The following is a 17,102-nucleotide window of genomic DNA, read 5'->3' as shown; positions in this document are numbered from 1 at the left end:
GCATGCTCACAGTGTCTGTCAGTGTATAACAAGGCCAGTACATCCTTAATATTCTGAATCTTGGGGCAAGCTGAGAAGTACAAGCCAGCAGGTTGCTCCCTGCCCACATGAGGAATTAGGAGAAAGATGAAGCTGATAATGGAAAGCTCTCAATTTTCTGAATTGAGCCTTGCATGACTGCAGTTGTTGTTCCCTGGTACAAACTGGTAGAAGTATCAAAACCACTTGTGCCTAAGAAAGAATTGAGTTATAGACCACTGAGGAATTAGATGATAGAGTCACTTTTGAGGCACTATAGTTATAATTAGCCTGGTTTCCTATGGAAACAAGGTTTTATAATCACACCATGTGTCTGTGTATTCATCATCTCTCTCCATCCCCTCAGCTGAAAATAGCCAAAGAATCAAAAAGTTATTCAGCAAACTTTGAGAGAATACACCCCACTGGGACAAGGTCACAGCAGAACACCTCCTCCATTAATGAGAGGAACCCACACAGCTCTCTGACCTTTTGATGCTACCCCAGTGACAGGAAAAGCTTCAACTGAGCTGACATCTTATTAGAAGCTAGAAAAAACCCCACAAATCCACAAATACAAATTCATTAGAAAGCAGCCTTCATGACTTCCCACGGGCTTCTGTGGAAGCTGTAGTTTTCTTTGCTCTCGCCCAATTAAAAACTCTACTATAATGTACTTTTTGTTTTCCAGTAGCTTCTCTTATTGTACCCTGCACTAGAATAGCGTGGGGTCACAGGCAGAAATGTGTGTGTTCCAAGTGTGGCCCAACTTACTACTGCAAATGCAACAGAGTTGACCTGACTGTATGGAGTACCTTCGCTTGGGGTTTCTGCCTGCCCAGAGATTGCTCCCAGAGGAACAGCCACATTTTTCTTCACGTGCCTGCTAGCATGATTTAAGCAGCCCAAAGGTAGAGGTGGCTGAGGCATGTACTTCCTAATACCTTTTATTATTATGTGCAACCTTTGAACAAAATAAAACGCCTTGTAAATTGGGCTGAAAAATTAATTGAATAGACCCAGATGTATCCCACCCAATCTTTGAGCCCTTCAGGCATCTAAAGCAAGGCCATGCTGCACCTGGGCCTCACTGTCTTGGTGTGCTACAGAACACAAAGGAGGGACCTATCAAACAAATATGCAGTCAGCCACTACCATCAGGCTTGCAGAGATATGCGTGGGAGATATAACACTGGGGCCAAAGATAAATATTTATATGTTAATCAAAGTGAATCAGTATAAAGAGACATCCAACTGTCACACAGTATAACACATGGGAAAACAGGTAGCAAATAACATTCCAAGGGTGCACATTCAGTTTTAAGTATGCATCCTATCACACAGTAAATACAAGATGTACAGTGTAGCCTACCTTTCTGCTGTGGAGATATATTTATATATATAGATAACTTTTACAGAGAGATAGAGTGGGGTAAAACGTGGCTGAGTGGGACTGTAAGCAGCTGACACACAGCAAGTTTATTACAGTTTACCTCTGAGTAATTTATGTGCCCACACCCTTATACTGCCACGTTGTTCTTCTCCTATCACAGCATACGATTTGAAGATCTAATGCGTAAGAAGTAACAACCCTCTAAGTTCAAGGGTTTCATGTCCAACAAAAGGCAAGAGAAATACTCAGTATGCCATACTGGGAACTCACCCAAACATGAATGCACATTCTCTTCTGGCTTGTAAAATAAGCTATAGTACAAGTATTTCCCAAAGTTCCATCTCTGAGTCACTAGTGTTTTACTGGGTCTGAATTCAGCCCAGTGGCTGAATATTAATAATTATCACTGTTTTCATGTGCAAACACCTAAGAACCCTGGACTGTTTGGTGGAATAAGATAACTTTAATTCTTAATCTATTATGAGAGTTGATGTGGCAGGATTAGAAGAGATCTCATTATAATTTTGAAAGTTCATTTTAACAGTAATGACGCCCCAAATAATATCCAATGTACATTTTATTGTACAAATAATAAATGAGAAAGAAAAGAAAGAGAGAAAAACACAGATCTGTATTTTCAGGGACAGGGGAACTAATAAAGGAATCATTAGTACCAAAATAAACTATGCTAACAAAGCTAGAGAAATAAATCCTCGATCCATACAACAGAAACAACTTGATACTTTAAGTTTCTTGGTGCTACTGTCAGCACGCCTCTGCTGAGCCAGCATGAAAAATCTAAGAACAGATGGATGAGTTTTGCCATTTGATTCAAATCAAACTGTTTCAGAGAGACTTCCTGACTTTGACAAAAGTGTAAGATTATCCCAAGCAAAGGAAAATTTTAAAAAGTAGTACTCTGATCTGTTTTGACTTTGCCAGAGAAACATCAGTGACTGCTTTAGCTGAATCCAAAACTACTGTTGTCGAGTACGTAACCTAAATATTACCCCAAACGTTACTTAGTATTATAAATAGAATCCCCCAAAGAAAACCTTTAGTTAAAAAGCAAGTTCAAGTTTCTAAGTGGCAAGAATAGATGTCTTGCATAAAGTTTATGAAGCCTTAAAATCAAGCCACTTAAAAACAAGTAAACACTTAAGGACATAATTACTCTCAAGCAGCCATCATAATAAATGCATTATTCTTATCAAGGACAAAGAATTCCCATAGCAATACATTAGCTCAAGAACACAAGTCCTGCATTTAACCAGATGATTCATCAGAAAGTCAGCCACCCTGCAGAAAAAGCAAGTCCATCCAGATAGGCAAAGATGACGCCCAAGAGAGTTCAATAGATAAGTTATGTTTTCTCCCATTCCCTTTAAATAATGCCTTAGCTCTGACCTGCAGTCCCGTGTTCTTTTGTGCAACCCCTTGGTAACATGCCTTCGTCCATGCCATTAGTTCAGAAGTTTCCCGCAAGGAAACACATATCCTTTCAGAAACATACTTACATAAACTGGGAAAAAAGTTAACTTTCAGTTTTTTTCCTTTTTAATCACACACATGACTTGGATAGTAAATCCTACAATGCAAGACTCTTGCTGGTTTGCATAGGAAACAGACCCTATCAATCAGAAGAAAGCATATTGTTATCTTGGTTCATTACCTCCAAGAGCCATCCTAACAGGATGCAATCCACGCCACAAAATGCAGTATACCCATTCATGTTTAAAAATACAAAATTTGCTTTCCACTGGGATTGTAGAAGGATTCATAAATGCTCTTTGCTTTTGAAAATCAGGACAATATCTGACCATGTAGGGTGAAGAGACCTATTTAGAAGTTTCATCCAATCAAAGAAAATTTGTACAGAACTTCGTTAAAAATTTAGTTGAGTCACCCTAAGAACCAAATGGATGGAAACTGTTTCTAGTGGAAGCAACATTAAGCTGTAATCACTGAAGGACACATCAAAAAATAGATGTGATGATCCAGCAAACTATATTTCTCAGCTTTTCTCACACAGTAGGAAAACACACAAGAATAGACCAAAAGTTTCAGCTTTTCAGGAAAATAAATTTTGAAGTCCAGCAAACAAACTCTAGTTATTATTCATTTGCAAAGTTTAAATTTCAGCACAAAGGGAGCTGCATGTCGCGAAAAGCCATGTGATTCACCAGTGACATTCAGCAAGGCATATTAATTACACAGTATTTGGATTTTTCCATTTATTTACCCTTCTCAGCAGGTAAGACTGGAGCAGACTTAGAAAAAAAACACCTGTCTCTAAAAGAGATTTTGAACAAACATCCCTACGGTCACTGAACAAACAACCCCACGGTCATTCAGCGCTTGCAGAGGCCAGCGCTGCACCCCTACCCAACTCCTTCCAGGACTAAGGGTCTGGCCCCAGCCTAGCGCGCCCGGCGGACTCATCCCCTTAACCTTTAGACACAAATGCTCAGGGAAAGCCCAATATGCCCCATTTACAAGCCCCCCCGGGATCAGTTTATAGTCCCTCCAGCGCACACGCCCTCGCCGCTACTGCCCGCGGACCGGGGTCCGCGGCTCCCACCTCACGCCCCCCGCTCCTCCCTGCCCCAGCCCCTCTCACCAGGTGCAGGGCCATGGGCAGCGTCAGCAGGAACAGCCACAGATAGAGGTGGCAGCTGTTGGTGAAGGCGCCCTGCTCCGGGTCGTGGTACCAGCCCCCGGTCAGCGCCGCCCACACGCCCTGCCCCACCAGCCGCGCCGCCGGCGACACCATGGCCGCCCCCCGCCGCCGCCACCGCCGCCCCTCAGCCGCCCGCCGCCGCCGCCGCCATGCCGGGCGCCCGCGGATTCTCCCATGGTGCCCCGCGACGCCGAGCATCCCGCCCGCCCCACCCCGGGCGCCGCCGCCGCCGCCGCCGGCAGGGCGCTGTCACGGGCCGCCCCCCGCCCGGCACAGCGCCCCGCTCGCCCCCGCCGCGGGCTGGGGGGCGCCGCCCCGCTGCAGGGCCTGGGGGACCGCGCCGGGCTGCCGGGAGCGGGCGGCAGCGCACGGAGGCCGCGGGGCGCGCAAGGGCCGGGCCGAGAAGCGGCGGGGGGGAGGACGGGTCTGGCGCCGGGGGTGTCCGTCACCGCCGCGTCCCGCCCCGGGCGGCCGCGACGGGGGGCACACAGGTGCAAAGAAAGCGCGGCAAAGGGGCAGCCCCGGCGGCCGCCGGCTGGGCTGCGCCTCGCCGGCCACACCCCCACCGCCGGGTGCTCGTCGCCGGTTACTGATCCTGCCCGACACATCACGAGTTTCCGATCCGTGAGCTCTGCCCAGCTTCGGTGTTGCCCTTTTTGCGTTGACTTGAGCTCTATTTTGGGCGGGATGTGGGAAAATAACATTAAAGAAATTTGGTTTCTTTCAAGAATGAGTTCAGGGTAAAACCAAATCTGCCTTCGTTCATGAGTTTCACTTAGCTGACCTCAAATTAGCGAACTGAGGAGTTAAGGGAGGGGTGGGGGAAGCATAGGCGTGCTAAGTATGGGGGAGCAAAGCTGAAAAGATGATGCAGCTGAGTGGAAGCCTTGAGCAGGGGAGGCCAAAGTCAGTGAAGGATGAGGCAGAAGGGTACAGGCATATCCTTAAGGAACTCCCTGAAGGGAGGGTTGTAAGGTTAGGCTGTGAACACTAGAGCTGATCATACACAGTGCTCCCCTTCTCTTACCCTTGACCATCAGAAAACAGCCCTGACCTTCAGTTCTCTGTCTCTCATCGGCCCCTTTTAGGGACTTTTCCACATGTATAGACTTTTATTGCAGTCAATTTTGTGAACCATGTATGTATGTAATGGAGGTAGCCAAGCAGCTTGAACATCACCAAATTCACCCTACATCCATTGCTCCTGACTGTGGCTCCGGTTTCATGGACCAAACACACTGTGCTTTGTGTGGTTTTTTTAGACAAAGGTAAGAGATCAAACATGCTATTAAGCAACCATACTTGTGTGCTAATGAACCACAAACCTCAGCTGGCTTCCTGATATTGCAGGTGATGTGGCCGTGCTGGATGTTTGTCTTGGTTTGATGGCGGGGATGATACAGCACTATGCACAAGCAGCTGGGAGCAGGGGAGGAATGGCATTGTCTCCTTCAGTAGCACTGGCACCCCTAGATGCTTGAGGACCTACAGCCATGTGGCTTGGGTACTTGCTTGGTGTGACCTCAGTGAGCAGCAAAGTTTATTGAGCTGTTCTTGAGCTGTATGAAGGAGGCACAGTCCCAGCCATGCCTCATGCTACTCCTGTAAACACATCTTGCTCAAACCTCTGCCTTGTTAAGTGAATTTTCTTTTTTTATCCATTGCAGGTTTGTTCATAAAAGTAATGATTGAATCAAGTGCAATATGCAGCTATGAATAATATTTTTGATGTGTGATAATTAAAAAAGTTAAGTTTCAGAAACTACTGAAGTAATTTTCCACAGGTAAAGATCATGTACATACACAGCTCCAAAAAAAGAAAGATGAGTAAACAAAGGTTTTTTGAGACCTCTAACTCATATGGGTTTTTTAGTGGAAGGTCCAGATAATGCAGGCTTTACTGCAATTTATATACTATTAGGATGACTTGTCCCGGTTTTGGCTGGGATAGAGTTAATTTTCTCAGTAGCCATGTTTTGGATTCAGTATGAGAATACTGTTGATAACACACTGATGTTTTGACTGTTTCAAAGTCGTGTTTATCCTAAATGGAGGAATTTTTTGTTTCTCATGCTCTGCCAGTGAGGAGGTACAAAAATGGAAAAAAAAAAGAAGCCTGTGAGGGAGCATAGCTGGGACAGCTGACCCAAACTGACCAAAGGGATGTTCTACACCATATGACACCATGCTCAGTATATAAAGTGGGGAGAAGGAGGAGAAAAGGGGGGATGTTTGGAGCGATGGCATTTGTCTTCCCAAGTAACCGTTACACATGATGGGGCCCTGCTCTCCTGGGGATGGCTGAACACCCTCCTGCCCATGGGAAGCAGTGTATTAATTTCTTGTTGTGCTTTGCTTGTGTGTGTGTGTCTTTTGCTTTTCCCATTAAATTGTCTTTAGTTCAACCCATGAGTTTTCTACCTTTTACCCGTCTGATTCTTTTGCTGATCTCCCTGGTGGAGGAGTGAGTCAGGTGTCTGCGTGGGGGTTGATGGCTAGCTTGGGTTAAACCATGACACTTGTCCACACAACACTCAAATCTTTCAACTCTTCCTCATCTTTGGATAATGTTGACAGCAAATATTTTTTGGTATAATGGTACTTGCAGTTTTGAAGGCTTCCTGTAAATTCCAGGTCCGAATATGTGTTCCAGACACAGTGTAGATGCACAAGTACTGTAGCTACACAGTTGCAGGAGTGCCAAAGACGAAAAATGGGACTACTTTTCTCTTGAGAGATGCCAGTGAGGGACTGAGCGTAAAGCTTTGCCGTCTGTACGCCGCTCTTCACACCAGTAACTCCACTAGGTGGTGCCGTCAGGAAAGTTAAGGGTGCTTTACACTGTTCTGGATCACAATATTTACATTATTGGAACTCCCAGAAACAGCAACTGTATATCAATATCCTAGAGCCCTGGGTGCTGAAGAAACACTGAAAAAGAACTAACCTGAGTGCAGTGCTTGCTAATGCATAATGGTCCTTCAGACAGCAAATTTGGGGATAATAGCTCTAAATAAATATTTAAACATTTCACTGTACTGCAACCAATACCTTGTCTGACCCAAAACATTCCACACTTAATTAGTTCCTGCAGATTCTTTTAGATAACAAAGTACAAGGTGGAATTTGTGCGGCAGAACGCTTGTATTACAACATACTTTATGGCTTTTATAATAAGGCAAATATGCAGATAAGGGAAGGCTTGTAATTACCTCTCTGAATAGCTGCAAGGCAATCTTATATTAAAGGAAATGGGAGAAGACTCGACAGACATGCTGGTTCTGCATTCTTTGTTTTTAGTAAACTTAGTTCAATAAGTCACTTTCAGTATAATTGTATTTTTGCCTTATGTATACATCTATAAATATCGTTTGTGGGATAAACAAGAATTTATGATTATTGAATACCGTAATTTTAATTTTTTTTCATTACTGTCTTTCCATTGAAACCTTACTCCTGTGATATCCAGCTTCAAACTTTATTTATGCAGGGATGTACAATGCTCTGCATGTGGGTTTTTGTGCAGGAAGCTGAGCAGCATTCATCACAACAGGCTATTTGACCCGGCAGCGCAGTTTTACACCTCTCCCAAGCATTTTCTATGCACCTCAGGGCCTCTGCTGGCAGCAGCCACATCCGTAACCACAGGTCCCACAGCACACAGTGATCAGCTCCTAGGATGAAAACACATCTACTTCCGCTTTTAACCACTGTTTCCCACAGCACTGGCGAGACAGGAGGGTGTTCTCAGCCCACACACTTCCCTCCAACTTCCAACGAAACGACGACTGTAGTTTAGAATGTGATAGGATTTTTCCACTTGAAGCCAGGAGAATCTTTACCCAGAAACAGCGTGTACACAGCATTTGCTCTTTTCAGGCAACCTCTTCATGAAAGGATTGCAGGATCACGCCCGCCACACAGGGCTCTCTCGGTCCTTGCACTGACAGAGCAGAGCTGGAGTGGGTCCAGCGGAGGGCAACAAAGATAATTAAGGGTCTGAAGCATCTCTCTTACAAGAAAAGGCTGAGGGAGTTGGGCATGTTCAACCTCGAGAAGAGGTGATTGAGAAGGGACCTCATCAGTGTATACAAGTATCTAAAGAAGGGTACCAAGAGGATGGAGCCAGGCTCTTTTCGATGGTGCCAATCAATAGGACAAGAGGCAACAGACAGAAACTTCTGCACAGGAAGTTCTACCTGGATACGAGGAAGAACTTCTTGAGTGGGTGACCAAGCACTGGAAGAGAGTGCCTACAGAGGATGTGGAGGCTCCCACACTGGGATATTCAAGAACCATCTGGACACGATCCTGTACCATGTGCTCTCGGATTACCCTGCCTGAGCAGGGAGGCTAGACCAGATGTCCCACTAGGGTCCCTTCCAACCTGACCCACTCTGTGATTCTGTGAGAGCCCACGAGTGGCAGAGGTGGGCGGAAGACCATACACGCACCGAGGAAGCTTGGGTTTCTTCACCAACTGCCTGGGGTTTGTTCCAGTAAAGTCCCAAGACCTCACAACGAGGGAAAGGGGAAGCCGCCGGCGGGAGCAGCCCCGGAGGACAAAGCAGTGCCCGTGGGCTCCCCACGCTCCGAACCCCGACCCGCGGGGGCCACACGGCACCGCCGCGCCCAGGCCCACGTGACGGCCGGCGGCCAATGGGCGGGGGCGGGCGGGCGGGCGCAGGGCCCCGCGCTCCCCTCCCCGCCTTTCCCGCGCGCGCCTGCGCGCTCCCTGCCGGAGCCCCGCGGCGGCGGCGGCGACCGGGCCGGGCGGCCCCGCCCCGCCCCTGCCCGAGCCCCGCCCTCCCTCCCGCGGCTCCCGCTCGGCGGCGGCGGCGGCGGCAGGTGAGGATGCGGCTGGGCAGGCGCCCCCGCGTCGGCCGCGCTGCTGGTGGCCGCCGGGGCTGAGGTCGCTGCCATGGCTCTGCCAGGCGCCGGGGCGGCGGCGGCCGCCAGCGGTGGCGGCGGGAGTTCGTGCCCGCTGTGGACGGCGCTGTACGACTACGAGGCGAGCGGCGAGGACGAGCTGAGCCTGCGGCGGGGGGACGTGGTGGAGGTGCTGTCGCAGGACGCGGCCGTGTCTGGCGACGACGGCTGGTGGGCGGGGAAGATCCGCCACCGTCTCGGCATCTTCCCGGCCAACTACGTGACCCGCCAACCCCACGGCGGAGCGGCGGCGGGGCGCGGCGGGCCAGGGGACCCCTCGGGGAGCCTGACGGAGATCGACTTCGAGCACCTGGAGCTGCAGGAGATCATCGGCGTGGGCGGCTTCGGGAAGGTGTACCGGGCCACCTGGCGGGGCCGCGAGGTGGCCGTGAAGGCGGCGCGGCAGGACCCTGACGAGGACATCACGGCCACAGCGGAGAGCGTGCGGCAGGAGGCCAAGCTCTTCTCCATGCTGCGGCACCCCAACATCATCGCCCTGCACGGGGTTTGCCTGCGGGAGCCCAACCTCTGCCTCGTCATGGAGTTCGCCCGCGGCGGATCCCTCAACAGGGCCCTGGCCGCCGCCCCCGGCGCCGCGACCGCCCGCGGGGGCCGCCGCATCCCCCCGCACATCCTGGTGAACTGGGCGGTGCAGATCGCCCGCGGCATGCTCTACCTGCACGACGAGGCCATCGTCCCCATCCTGCACCGGGACCTCAAGTCGAGCAACAGTGAGTGCCGGACGGGGCGGGGGGAGGTGAGGAGGGACCATCAGAGCGCCGCGGCGGTGCAGGCGACAGCGAGGGGCTGTCCCCTCGTCCCTTCGGGTCCTGGCGTGTCCGCGTTCCGGGGGCGGGCGGCCAGGCCTGGACGGGCTCCGTCCGAGAGCCCTGTTTCACTGAGAGATGGGTGTCGCAACTCGGGCACCCTGTGCCAGGAGCTTGGGCCAGCGGCAGGTTGGTTGCCGCGGCTGTGAGCTGAGTACAGACTCGTGGAAGGGTCGGGAGGAGCCGGGTGTACCTTCGGTCCTGCCCTCTCGGAGGGGAGCTCACTTAGAGCGGGATAAAATCCTGCGCGCAACCACAGTTTCAAATCCGCAAACCTATTTTTACTCTGATGCGTTGGCGCGGTCCTGTCTTTTAAAACTTACAGGGGAACCAAGTGCCTTGTAAAGGAAAGTTTTAGTAAGGTTATCACTTCTCTTTCACTACCGAGCAATCATACGTGTTTCTGGTTTTCCATGCATGGATTTAGCATCGCTAAAATTTACCCACTTGGCAAAACATTGAGGCGGAAAAGACAGTACCTTAAAACAGTAGAAACTGTTGTGCCGATGCCAGATTTGCTTTCATCCCTTGGCATTGACAAATGCACCTGCAGGAGTGAGGGAGTTGCTCAGTTCATGCTTAATGGCTATTTGGTCCATCTGACAATGCAGAAGCATCTAAGATTTTGGCAGCTGTGATTTTGGAAGGCTGGCTTACTAGAATAGATGTGTTTATGACTTGCCGTTATAGTTGTGTTTTGAACTGGTGACCTGAAAGTGGAAAACTGTGTGTTTGCAAAAATGTCTGAACCCATCCCTACTCTTTCCTCTTTGTTCTGACTGTGCCAAAAGTGCAGTGATATGCTAGTCTTTTTTTTTTTTTTTTCCAGTTAGGAGTCTTTAAGTAGTCCAGTAGAAATAAAAAAGCTTCATTCAACTTTGAAGCACTTTGTTTAAGAGGCTGTGTGTCTTGAAGGTCACCATGCATGGGCTATTAAGACAAGGCTCAGTCATGGGACTGACTGTTCCTAAGAGTACTTTCACTATTTGCTTGATAAAGAAAGGACCTAGCTCAGCTGTGTTTGTGGTTCTGTTTGTAGCACAGACGATGAACTTTTGGACCTTAGAGTCACGGCTGACACCTTAATTTCTAGCAAGTTGTCTGCAGGCAGCTTGTGCCCTCCTAGTTCAGAGCTGTGTTCAGAGCACCTTCAGTATTTAGTGGCTTTTCTTAGAGTGGGTTGCTGCATGCTAGCAGCATGCTAAATGACAGTGGCAAAATTTGTGTCTGAAGTGAATTCATAACCCTGTGGTTTAAGCATAACACCTGGAGTTCAGTTGGGTACTGCTGAGAGCTGATACCAAAAATACACTTTTGATTATAATCTCAGCATATGTGCCCGTTCACTGCTTCCATTACTAACTCCTGTTGCAGATGCACTTCACTTGAGCTATTTAGTTCTCTCATCCATAGTTCTTAACCTTTGCAAAGTTTGAAGACAGCATTGAATGTGCCAAATAGAATTATGTCTCTTTATTATCCAACTAAATGATCACGTTGGGAAACAGTGGTGTGCTGATGGTAGCGTATACTGTTCAACAGCATGAATTTAAAATTACTGCAAGTCCTAACAGTATCCCCTGTTCTGGTAACTCATCCATTCATCAAAGATTTCACTTCATTCTTTTACTGTAGTCTTTTGCAGTCTTGCACAGCAGGAGTGGAACACTGCCAGGGTTGACTGAGCAACTTGCTTGGTGTGGATAGCAACAGTTCCACTGTGGCTGTAGCCACAGACAGGGGTCTGGCAGCACCCAGTCCTCACCTGCTCATTGCTGCTTTCCAGGGATTGCTAATGGTGGTGGTCCAGTGCTCTCCATTAAGCAGGTCTAAGTAGTATATGAATGTATCCGTTTCTTGCTAGCATAGTTGTTTTTGTTAAGAAGGATTTTTTTCTTCTTCAGACAACAAATTAGAAAAATGGCTGCCCTTAACATGGCATGGTAAGGAATGCTCCTCAAACTATTTCCCTAATAAATAGACAGTAATTTTTCTGGCTAGGGAAAGGGAGCCCCCTTCCACCAGTATATTTTATCCAGAAGGGGTATGTGTCTGGGCTTGTGGTTGGCAGGTGATAGGCAAAGCGAGCATCTCAAAGGCAAGTGTGTTACTTTTCTCCATGCAATTTTATGGAGTTGGGATCTATAGGATAGCATATCTAGTGTGGGTTTGCTGATGCCAAATCAACAGGACTGGAGAGAAAGTGCCAGAAGTAGAAGAGCCATGAGGGCCAAAAGGGTTTATTAACTGCAGTGACCATGTAAGTTTGTATGCTCTAGTTTCATTGGGCTCCTTCTGGGAGATGGGAAAAGTTTTTGTTTCTGCCAAAGTAAGGGAAATTAATAGATACGCAAATGTTTTTTGAGTATATTGGGAAGAAAAACTAACAAACTTGGTTTTGAGGGCTGAACAAGGAAGTAAACTCTTAAGTTTTATTGACATCAGAGTTTCTTCAGTCCATGTAAAATAAATGTAGTATTAAACGTAGTATTTAAAGGTTATTCAGAAGTAGACAAAACAAAGGTGAAAAGAACACTTTTAGATATGTTTAATAAAATGAAACATAGTAACCATGGTCTCTAATGTTAATTTATAGGTTGTGGGTGCTTTGTAATTTGGTGTGGCTGGCATAGTGGGAAGTTTATCTAACAAGGATCATGGTCTATTTTCAGCATAACTCCTCATAAGCACTTCTTATGTTCTACAGTATACTTTAAAGAATAAGGACATAATGTAAAATTAAGGATTAAGAGTTGAACTTCACCTATCTAGAATTGAAATACAAATTTTGAAAGAAAAATCTGAGGTTTTTTAAACCATCATTGATAGTCAATGAATTCTGGATTAATTAATACTTTAACTGAAAAGGAGATGTCATAAAAATTGTGAAAATATTTGAATTTTCTCAACTGTGTCTCCTAGGTATGAATTTAGTCTTGAGTAAGCATGCCAGCTGATTAGGGAAAAAATATGTTTTACTGAAAATAAAAGACAGAAACTCATCTACAAGATTAGATGCTAATAGTTACATGTGTCTTTTTACCACATCTCAACTATTTTACTGACTCTTTGAAAGGGCAATTTTTTTTTCTGAAGGAAACCAAATTGCTTGTTTCTGGGCGAGGACATCCCATTAGTTACAAGACCTGTGGTTCTATAAAAGTTCAGTGCAGCCTCTCCTGATTCTTTTTTAGCATCCTGAAGAAAACTAATAATGTGTTGAGATAGAGTATTCCAGGTTTTCATCTTCTGAAGTCTAGTGTAGAGAAAGCAGAGATTTGTGATTCTGGGGTTGATTTCAGACTCTACAGTACTTCTGCTTTTTAAAAAATACACTTTATCTCTACTGCAGCAGCCTTGTGTACATCTAGGAAACATTACAAAAAGTTCGGAATATCTCACTTATGGCATAGGCCCATCCATGATTACAAAGTTGATTATGTGTACATTATGTGTACTAAACAAGGTACTGATAGAGTGCTCTGTGCTTATTTTTTGTAGAAGGATATGCAAGTAGGGTTGGGTTTGCTATGGCTTTCACCAGCACCTCCAGCCCAGGATCCTTTGCAGCCCTCAGCTCTGTGAAGTGGTTAAGTTTATATTACTTCTTGAAATTGTCATGGTCAGCTTGAGTTTCAAGGATTGTTGAATAAAACCATGGACATGGCAGTGCTAATGAGAGCAGTACTTGGAATCTGAAGGAATCAAACGTGAAAGAGAGCAGTGAAACTGCAATTGGACAATCCACTTTAATGTGTTCTTGACATTAGTACCATGAAAAGCAGTCAGAAAATGGAAATCATGTGGTTTTAAAACCTTAAAAGGAATTGTGATGTGTTTTGGCAGAAGTGTTGAATTGGTTGCTTTTGATGAAGCAAGGTGTCCTTGAGTTTGAGAAAAGCAAGAACAAATTATCCCTGGCTCTTTGTTTTTACAGGTTATTTGAAGCAGAATTGCTCAAATTATGCTATTAAACATCTTTAAAGTAAGATGGAGATGTTTTCCAGAGTTCATAAAATCTGCTTTCTCTGTAACTTCTCCACCTAGCAACTTTAGGCTAGCTGTTGAGGGAGAGGAAGAAACTAGTTAAGCCTATCTGTTGTCTTCTGAACTGATTTTACTTATTCTGAAATTACAAGGCCGCAGAATTTCTCTTAACTGTTTTGAAGAGGCAAGACTTGCTTGCATCACAAGTAGAGCTGTAAGGATGACTGATACGTTATTAAATGATTGAAATTCAGAATCTAGTACAGTTACGAGGAGAATTCAAAAATAAATTCTATTAGAAATGTCTTTGGTGGTTTTGGGGGAGAAGAGAGTTGGCTTTTCAGGAGATTTGATCTTCAACCTAACTTTCTCTGGAAATAAAGTTCCGAGGTGTCCTCTAATGGCAGTGAAACTTGGAGGTTTTTCTGTCAGTAGCACTGTGCTTCAGGCTGCTCATCCTCATCTGTCACAGTGTAACAAAATAGAAAACCTGATGTTCTATAGGTATGTATCCCATATCTCTCTCTTCTTCTGTCGCTCCCATTCATGAAATTCGGACTCTCATATTCCCTCCCACATCCCCAGTGTCCCAGCTGGGCTTAGCCTGGCTGGCCCAGGGTGCCTCGCTTTGGTTGACTCTTGTACCTCCAAGAGAAGGCTGCATAACCTGTAATTGGTTTGAAACTGGTTGTATTGCCTGGCTGGCTGCTAAGCTCCTAGTGGCTGGCCCCTCTGAGGTCTGGAGGGGAATGAATGTTTGTTCTGGCAGAACTAACTGAAGTTCCTCCTTCACAAGGCAACTGGCTTTCATAAAAAACAGGGGAACCATATCTTTGAGAATGTGGTGTTGCTTTGACAAACGTTAGTCATGTGCAATAGTGGGGCCAGAAGTTATTTAGCAGTTTAAAATTCATATGCTGTAATTTTCCACGCTGTCTTCATATAGGAAGTTATGGTACTTAAATGCTGTATGCTGTTCTTAATTACTTAAAATTGCATACAGCTAGAAACTGTTCCAGGTAGGCTAGCTTCCTATCCCATCTCTATGAGAGACAGGAGCCCTACCTTGTGCTTTGCTGTAGAGATAATGCTGCTGCATTACAGCCTAAGAACTGGTCATACATCTGAAACATCTGGAAGTGTTATAAGCAGGAGGGAGCTCTAGTTTTTATAACCTCAGCAATTTAGTATTCTTTAAAAAAACCCTAGAAAATCAAAATCAAACCACCTTCATGCAAACAGCAGTAAGGATTGCAAAATGTCATCAATTTGGAAAATAACACCCCTTTTGAATGTTATGATCTATTAAAAGTTGAACTTGCTGATTTCTAATAATTTTTTATTTTGAATGTTCTCATGTCACATGAAAGAGTTCTGCCTTGTTTCATAAATATTGCTTCCAGTAATTTGTTTCATTGTTTGGTATGTGCTCAGACTGTGTAGGTAGGGATTTTGTTTTTTTGAGAGACCCTGAAGGTTAGTTTGATTCTGTAGGAGCATCAAATGCTTAGCAGCCTTGAACTAGAGTATATCTTTTTCCAGTTCATCAAAGGCAATGTTTTCTATTATGCCTATTTAATATTCCCTTGATATATTTACTCATTGCATATAATACATCATATGTTTTGTGTTTGGAAAGATGCTGGAATTCAAGAGAGAACAATTCTGAGTAACTGATTGCTACAGTTGTCTCCATCTGCAATAGAAACAACTAGTGCTAAAATGTTGTAGAGGCTAATTTCCAGCTGAAGGATGTGTCTTAGCATTTAAAAGTAATATTCAGGAAGTTTAGCATTTAAAAGTAATATTCAGGAACTTTATGATTTTAATACAACATCTGTCAAATTAAATTTTGTGAACTGCTACTCTGTAGAGCAGTACTTGTTTGTACAGCCTGTAAGATTCCAGAGGAGGAGTAACATCCAGCAATTCTTTTGTTTGTGGATGAAGACTTAACTGCAGTAGTTATTTATTTCACCTCGATTACTGTCTTCTAAAGTTGCTTCTGTTTGATGTTTTTCTGTGTCTCAAGTCTGGACATTAACAGGTGGAAAAAATTGCTCATGAATTTAGAACAAAGTCCCTCAAAGTTAACAAGGCTGAAGTATGTTTACATATAGTCCTTAATGCTGAAAACAAGACTCTTCGGCTGAAACACTAGCTAAATGGAATATGATTAATTAAACCCCTGTGAACTTTTAATACCCCTATTTATAACTAATTTTTAATACACACTTTCATTTTAATGTGTCCCCAAACCATGTCCATCTGACAACTGCAGGGAGTTAGTTGTTCCTTATTTGGTGTTGAGACTGCATTTCTAATAGGTAGGATTATTAAGTCAAGAATAATATTACTTTGATCTTTCCCTGGATCTTATTTGGTTTTTCATGTCTTTCTTCTCTCCGTCTTTGTTCTCTCATTGTCAAGCACCAAGTGATCTGGTTTATAACTGTTGGAAGGTATTTTTTCCATTTTTCTTTCTTTTTTTCTTTGCTTTGTGTTTGACTCTTTCTCAGCAGGTTTCTGCAGGAGTTTCATTTGCACCAATGTTTCTGGTGTCCTCTTTATGGGAAACATAGGGAGTCACATTCTAGTCTGTATGTCATATTTGCTGACTGTGTTTTCTGTTTTGGGGTAGCATTATAAACTGAAGTGGAGGACTTTCGGTAAGAGTGTTGTTAATATTTGTGTATTAAAGAAGACTTCAAGCATTAGTTGGCTCAATTGGTTTTTTTAAAGCTGGTACCCTAAGAATATGTTCACATACCTCCCCGCCTCTGAAAACTGCACTGAGCAAGCAACCCATTTCCATTAAGGTCAATTCAAAACCAGACAGCTAAACACCTCCTATTAGTTGTTAAAATACTTACAAAATTATGTTTGTTCCCCTAAACAGTGAGAAGTAAGTTTAGCTGCTGACTGTAACACTTGTGAAATGAGGTATTGTACTTAAAAAAAACAGACTGCAAAATGTGATTAGAATTTAGGTGTTAGTAGGGTAATCCAAGCTTTAGAAAATAATGAGATACAACTGAGTTTTCAGTAACAGATCATTTACCCATCCCTGTTGAGACTGCAAGGTCTTTGGACCCTCTTAATAAAGTTCCATTAAAGTTATGTTCTGCAACCTCAAAATAATAGAGAAGCAACATCATTGAACTGTGTTTGGATGTTGGATGCTGTTTGTGGTTTCTTTGACCTTAGAAGAGAATGGCTTTTTGTTTGCAATCTGTAAGTTTTCTTACCACTAAGTATAAACTTTCTT

General features: G+C 45.0%; 2 protein-coding genes across 5 annotated transcripts in view; one reads left to right on the top strand and one right to left on the bottom strand.

Annotated features, from left to right (window-relative positions):
- The window catches only part of PCNX2 (pecanex 2), a 156,010-nt gene extending 151,811 nt beyond the window's left edge, over positions 1-4,199 (bottom strand). Inside the window, exon 1 of one of the 2 annotated variants that reach the window (XM_050314395.1) lies at positions 4,032-4,199. In XM_050314395.1, coding sequence (XP_050170352.1) covers positions 4,032-4,184 — 153 coding nt within the window. In that variant the 5' untranslated portion in view covers positions 4,185-4,199. The remainder of the gene's footprint in view (positions 1-4,031) is intronic. The other variant, XM_050314397.1, reaches the window with a different exon arrangement.
- Positions 4,200-8,953: 4,754 nt separating this feature from the next.
- The window catches only part of MAP3K21 (mitogen-activated protein kinase kinase kinase 21), a 43,202-nt gene continuing 35,053 nt past the window's right edge, over positions 8,954-17,102 (top strand). For 2 of the 3 annotated variants that reach the window (XM_050315461.1, XM_050315460.1), the window contains exon 1: positions 8,954-9,751. In XM_050315461.1, the coding sequence (XP_050171418.1) occupies positions 9,013-9,751 (739 nt within the window). In that variant the 5' untranslated portion in view covers positions 8,954-9,012. The remainder of the gene's footprint in view (positions 9,752-17,102) is intronic. The other variant, XM_050315462.1, reaches the window with a different exon arrangement.

This window comes from Myiozetetes cayanensis, unplaced genomic scaffold (genome assembly GCF_022539395.1).
Source record: "Myiozetetes cayanensis isolate MyiCay16 unplaced genomic scaffold, myiCay2020 scf2-11, whole genome shotgun sequence".
NCBI lineage: Eukaryota > Metazoa > Chordata > Aves > Passeriformes > Tyrannidae > Myiozetetes > Myiozetetes cayanensis.
This window is presented reverse-complemented; position numbering and strand designations above follow the sequence as displayed.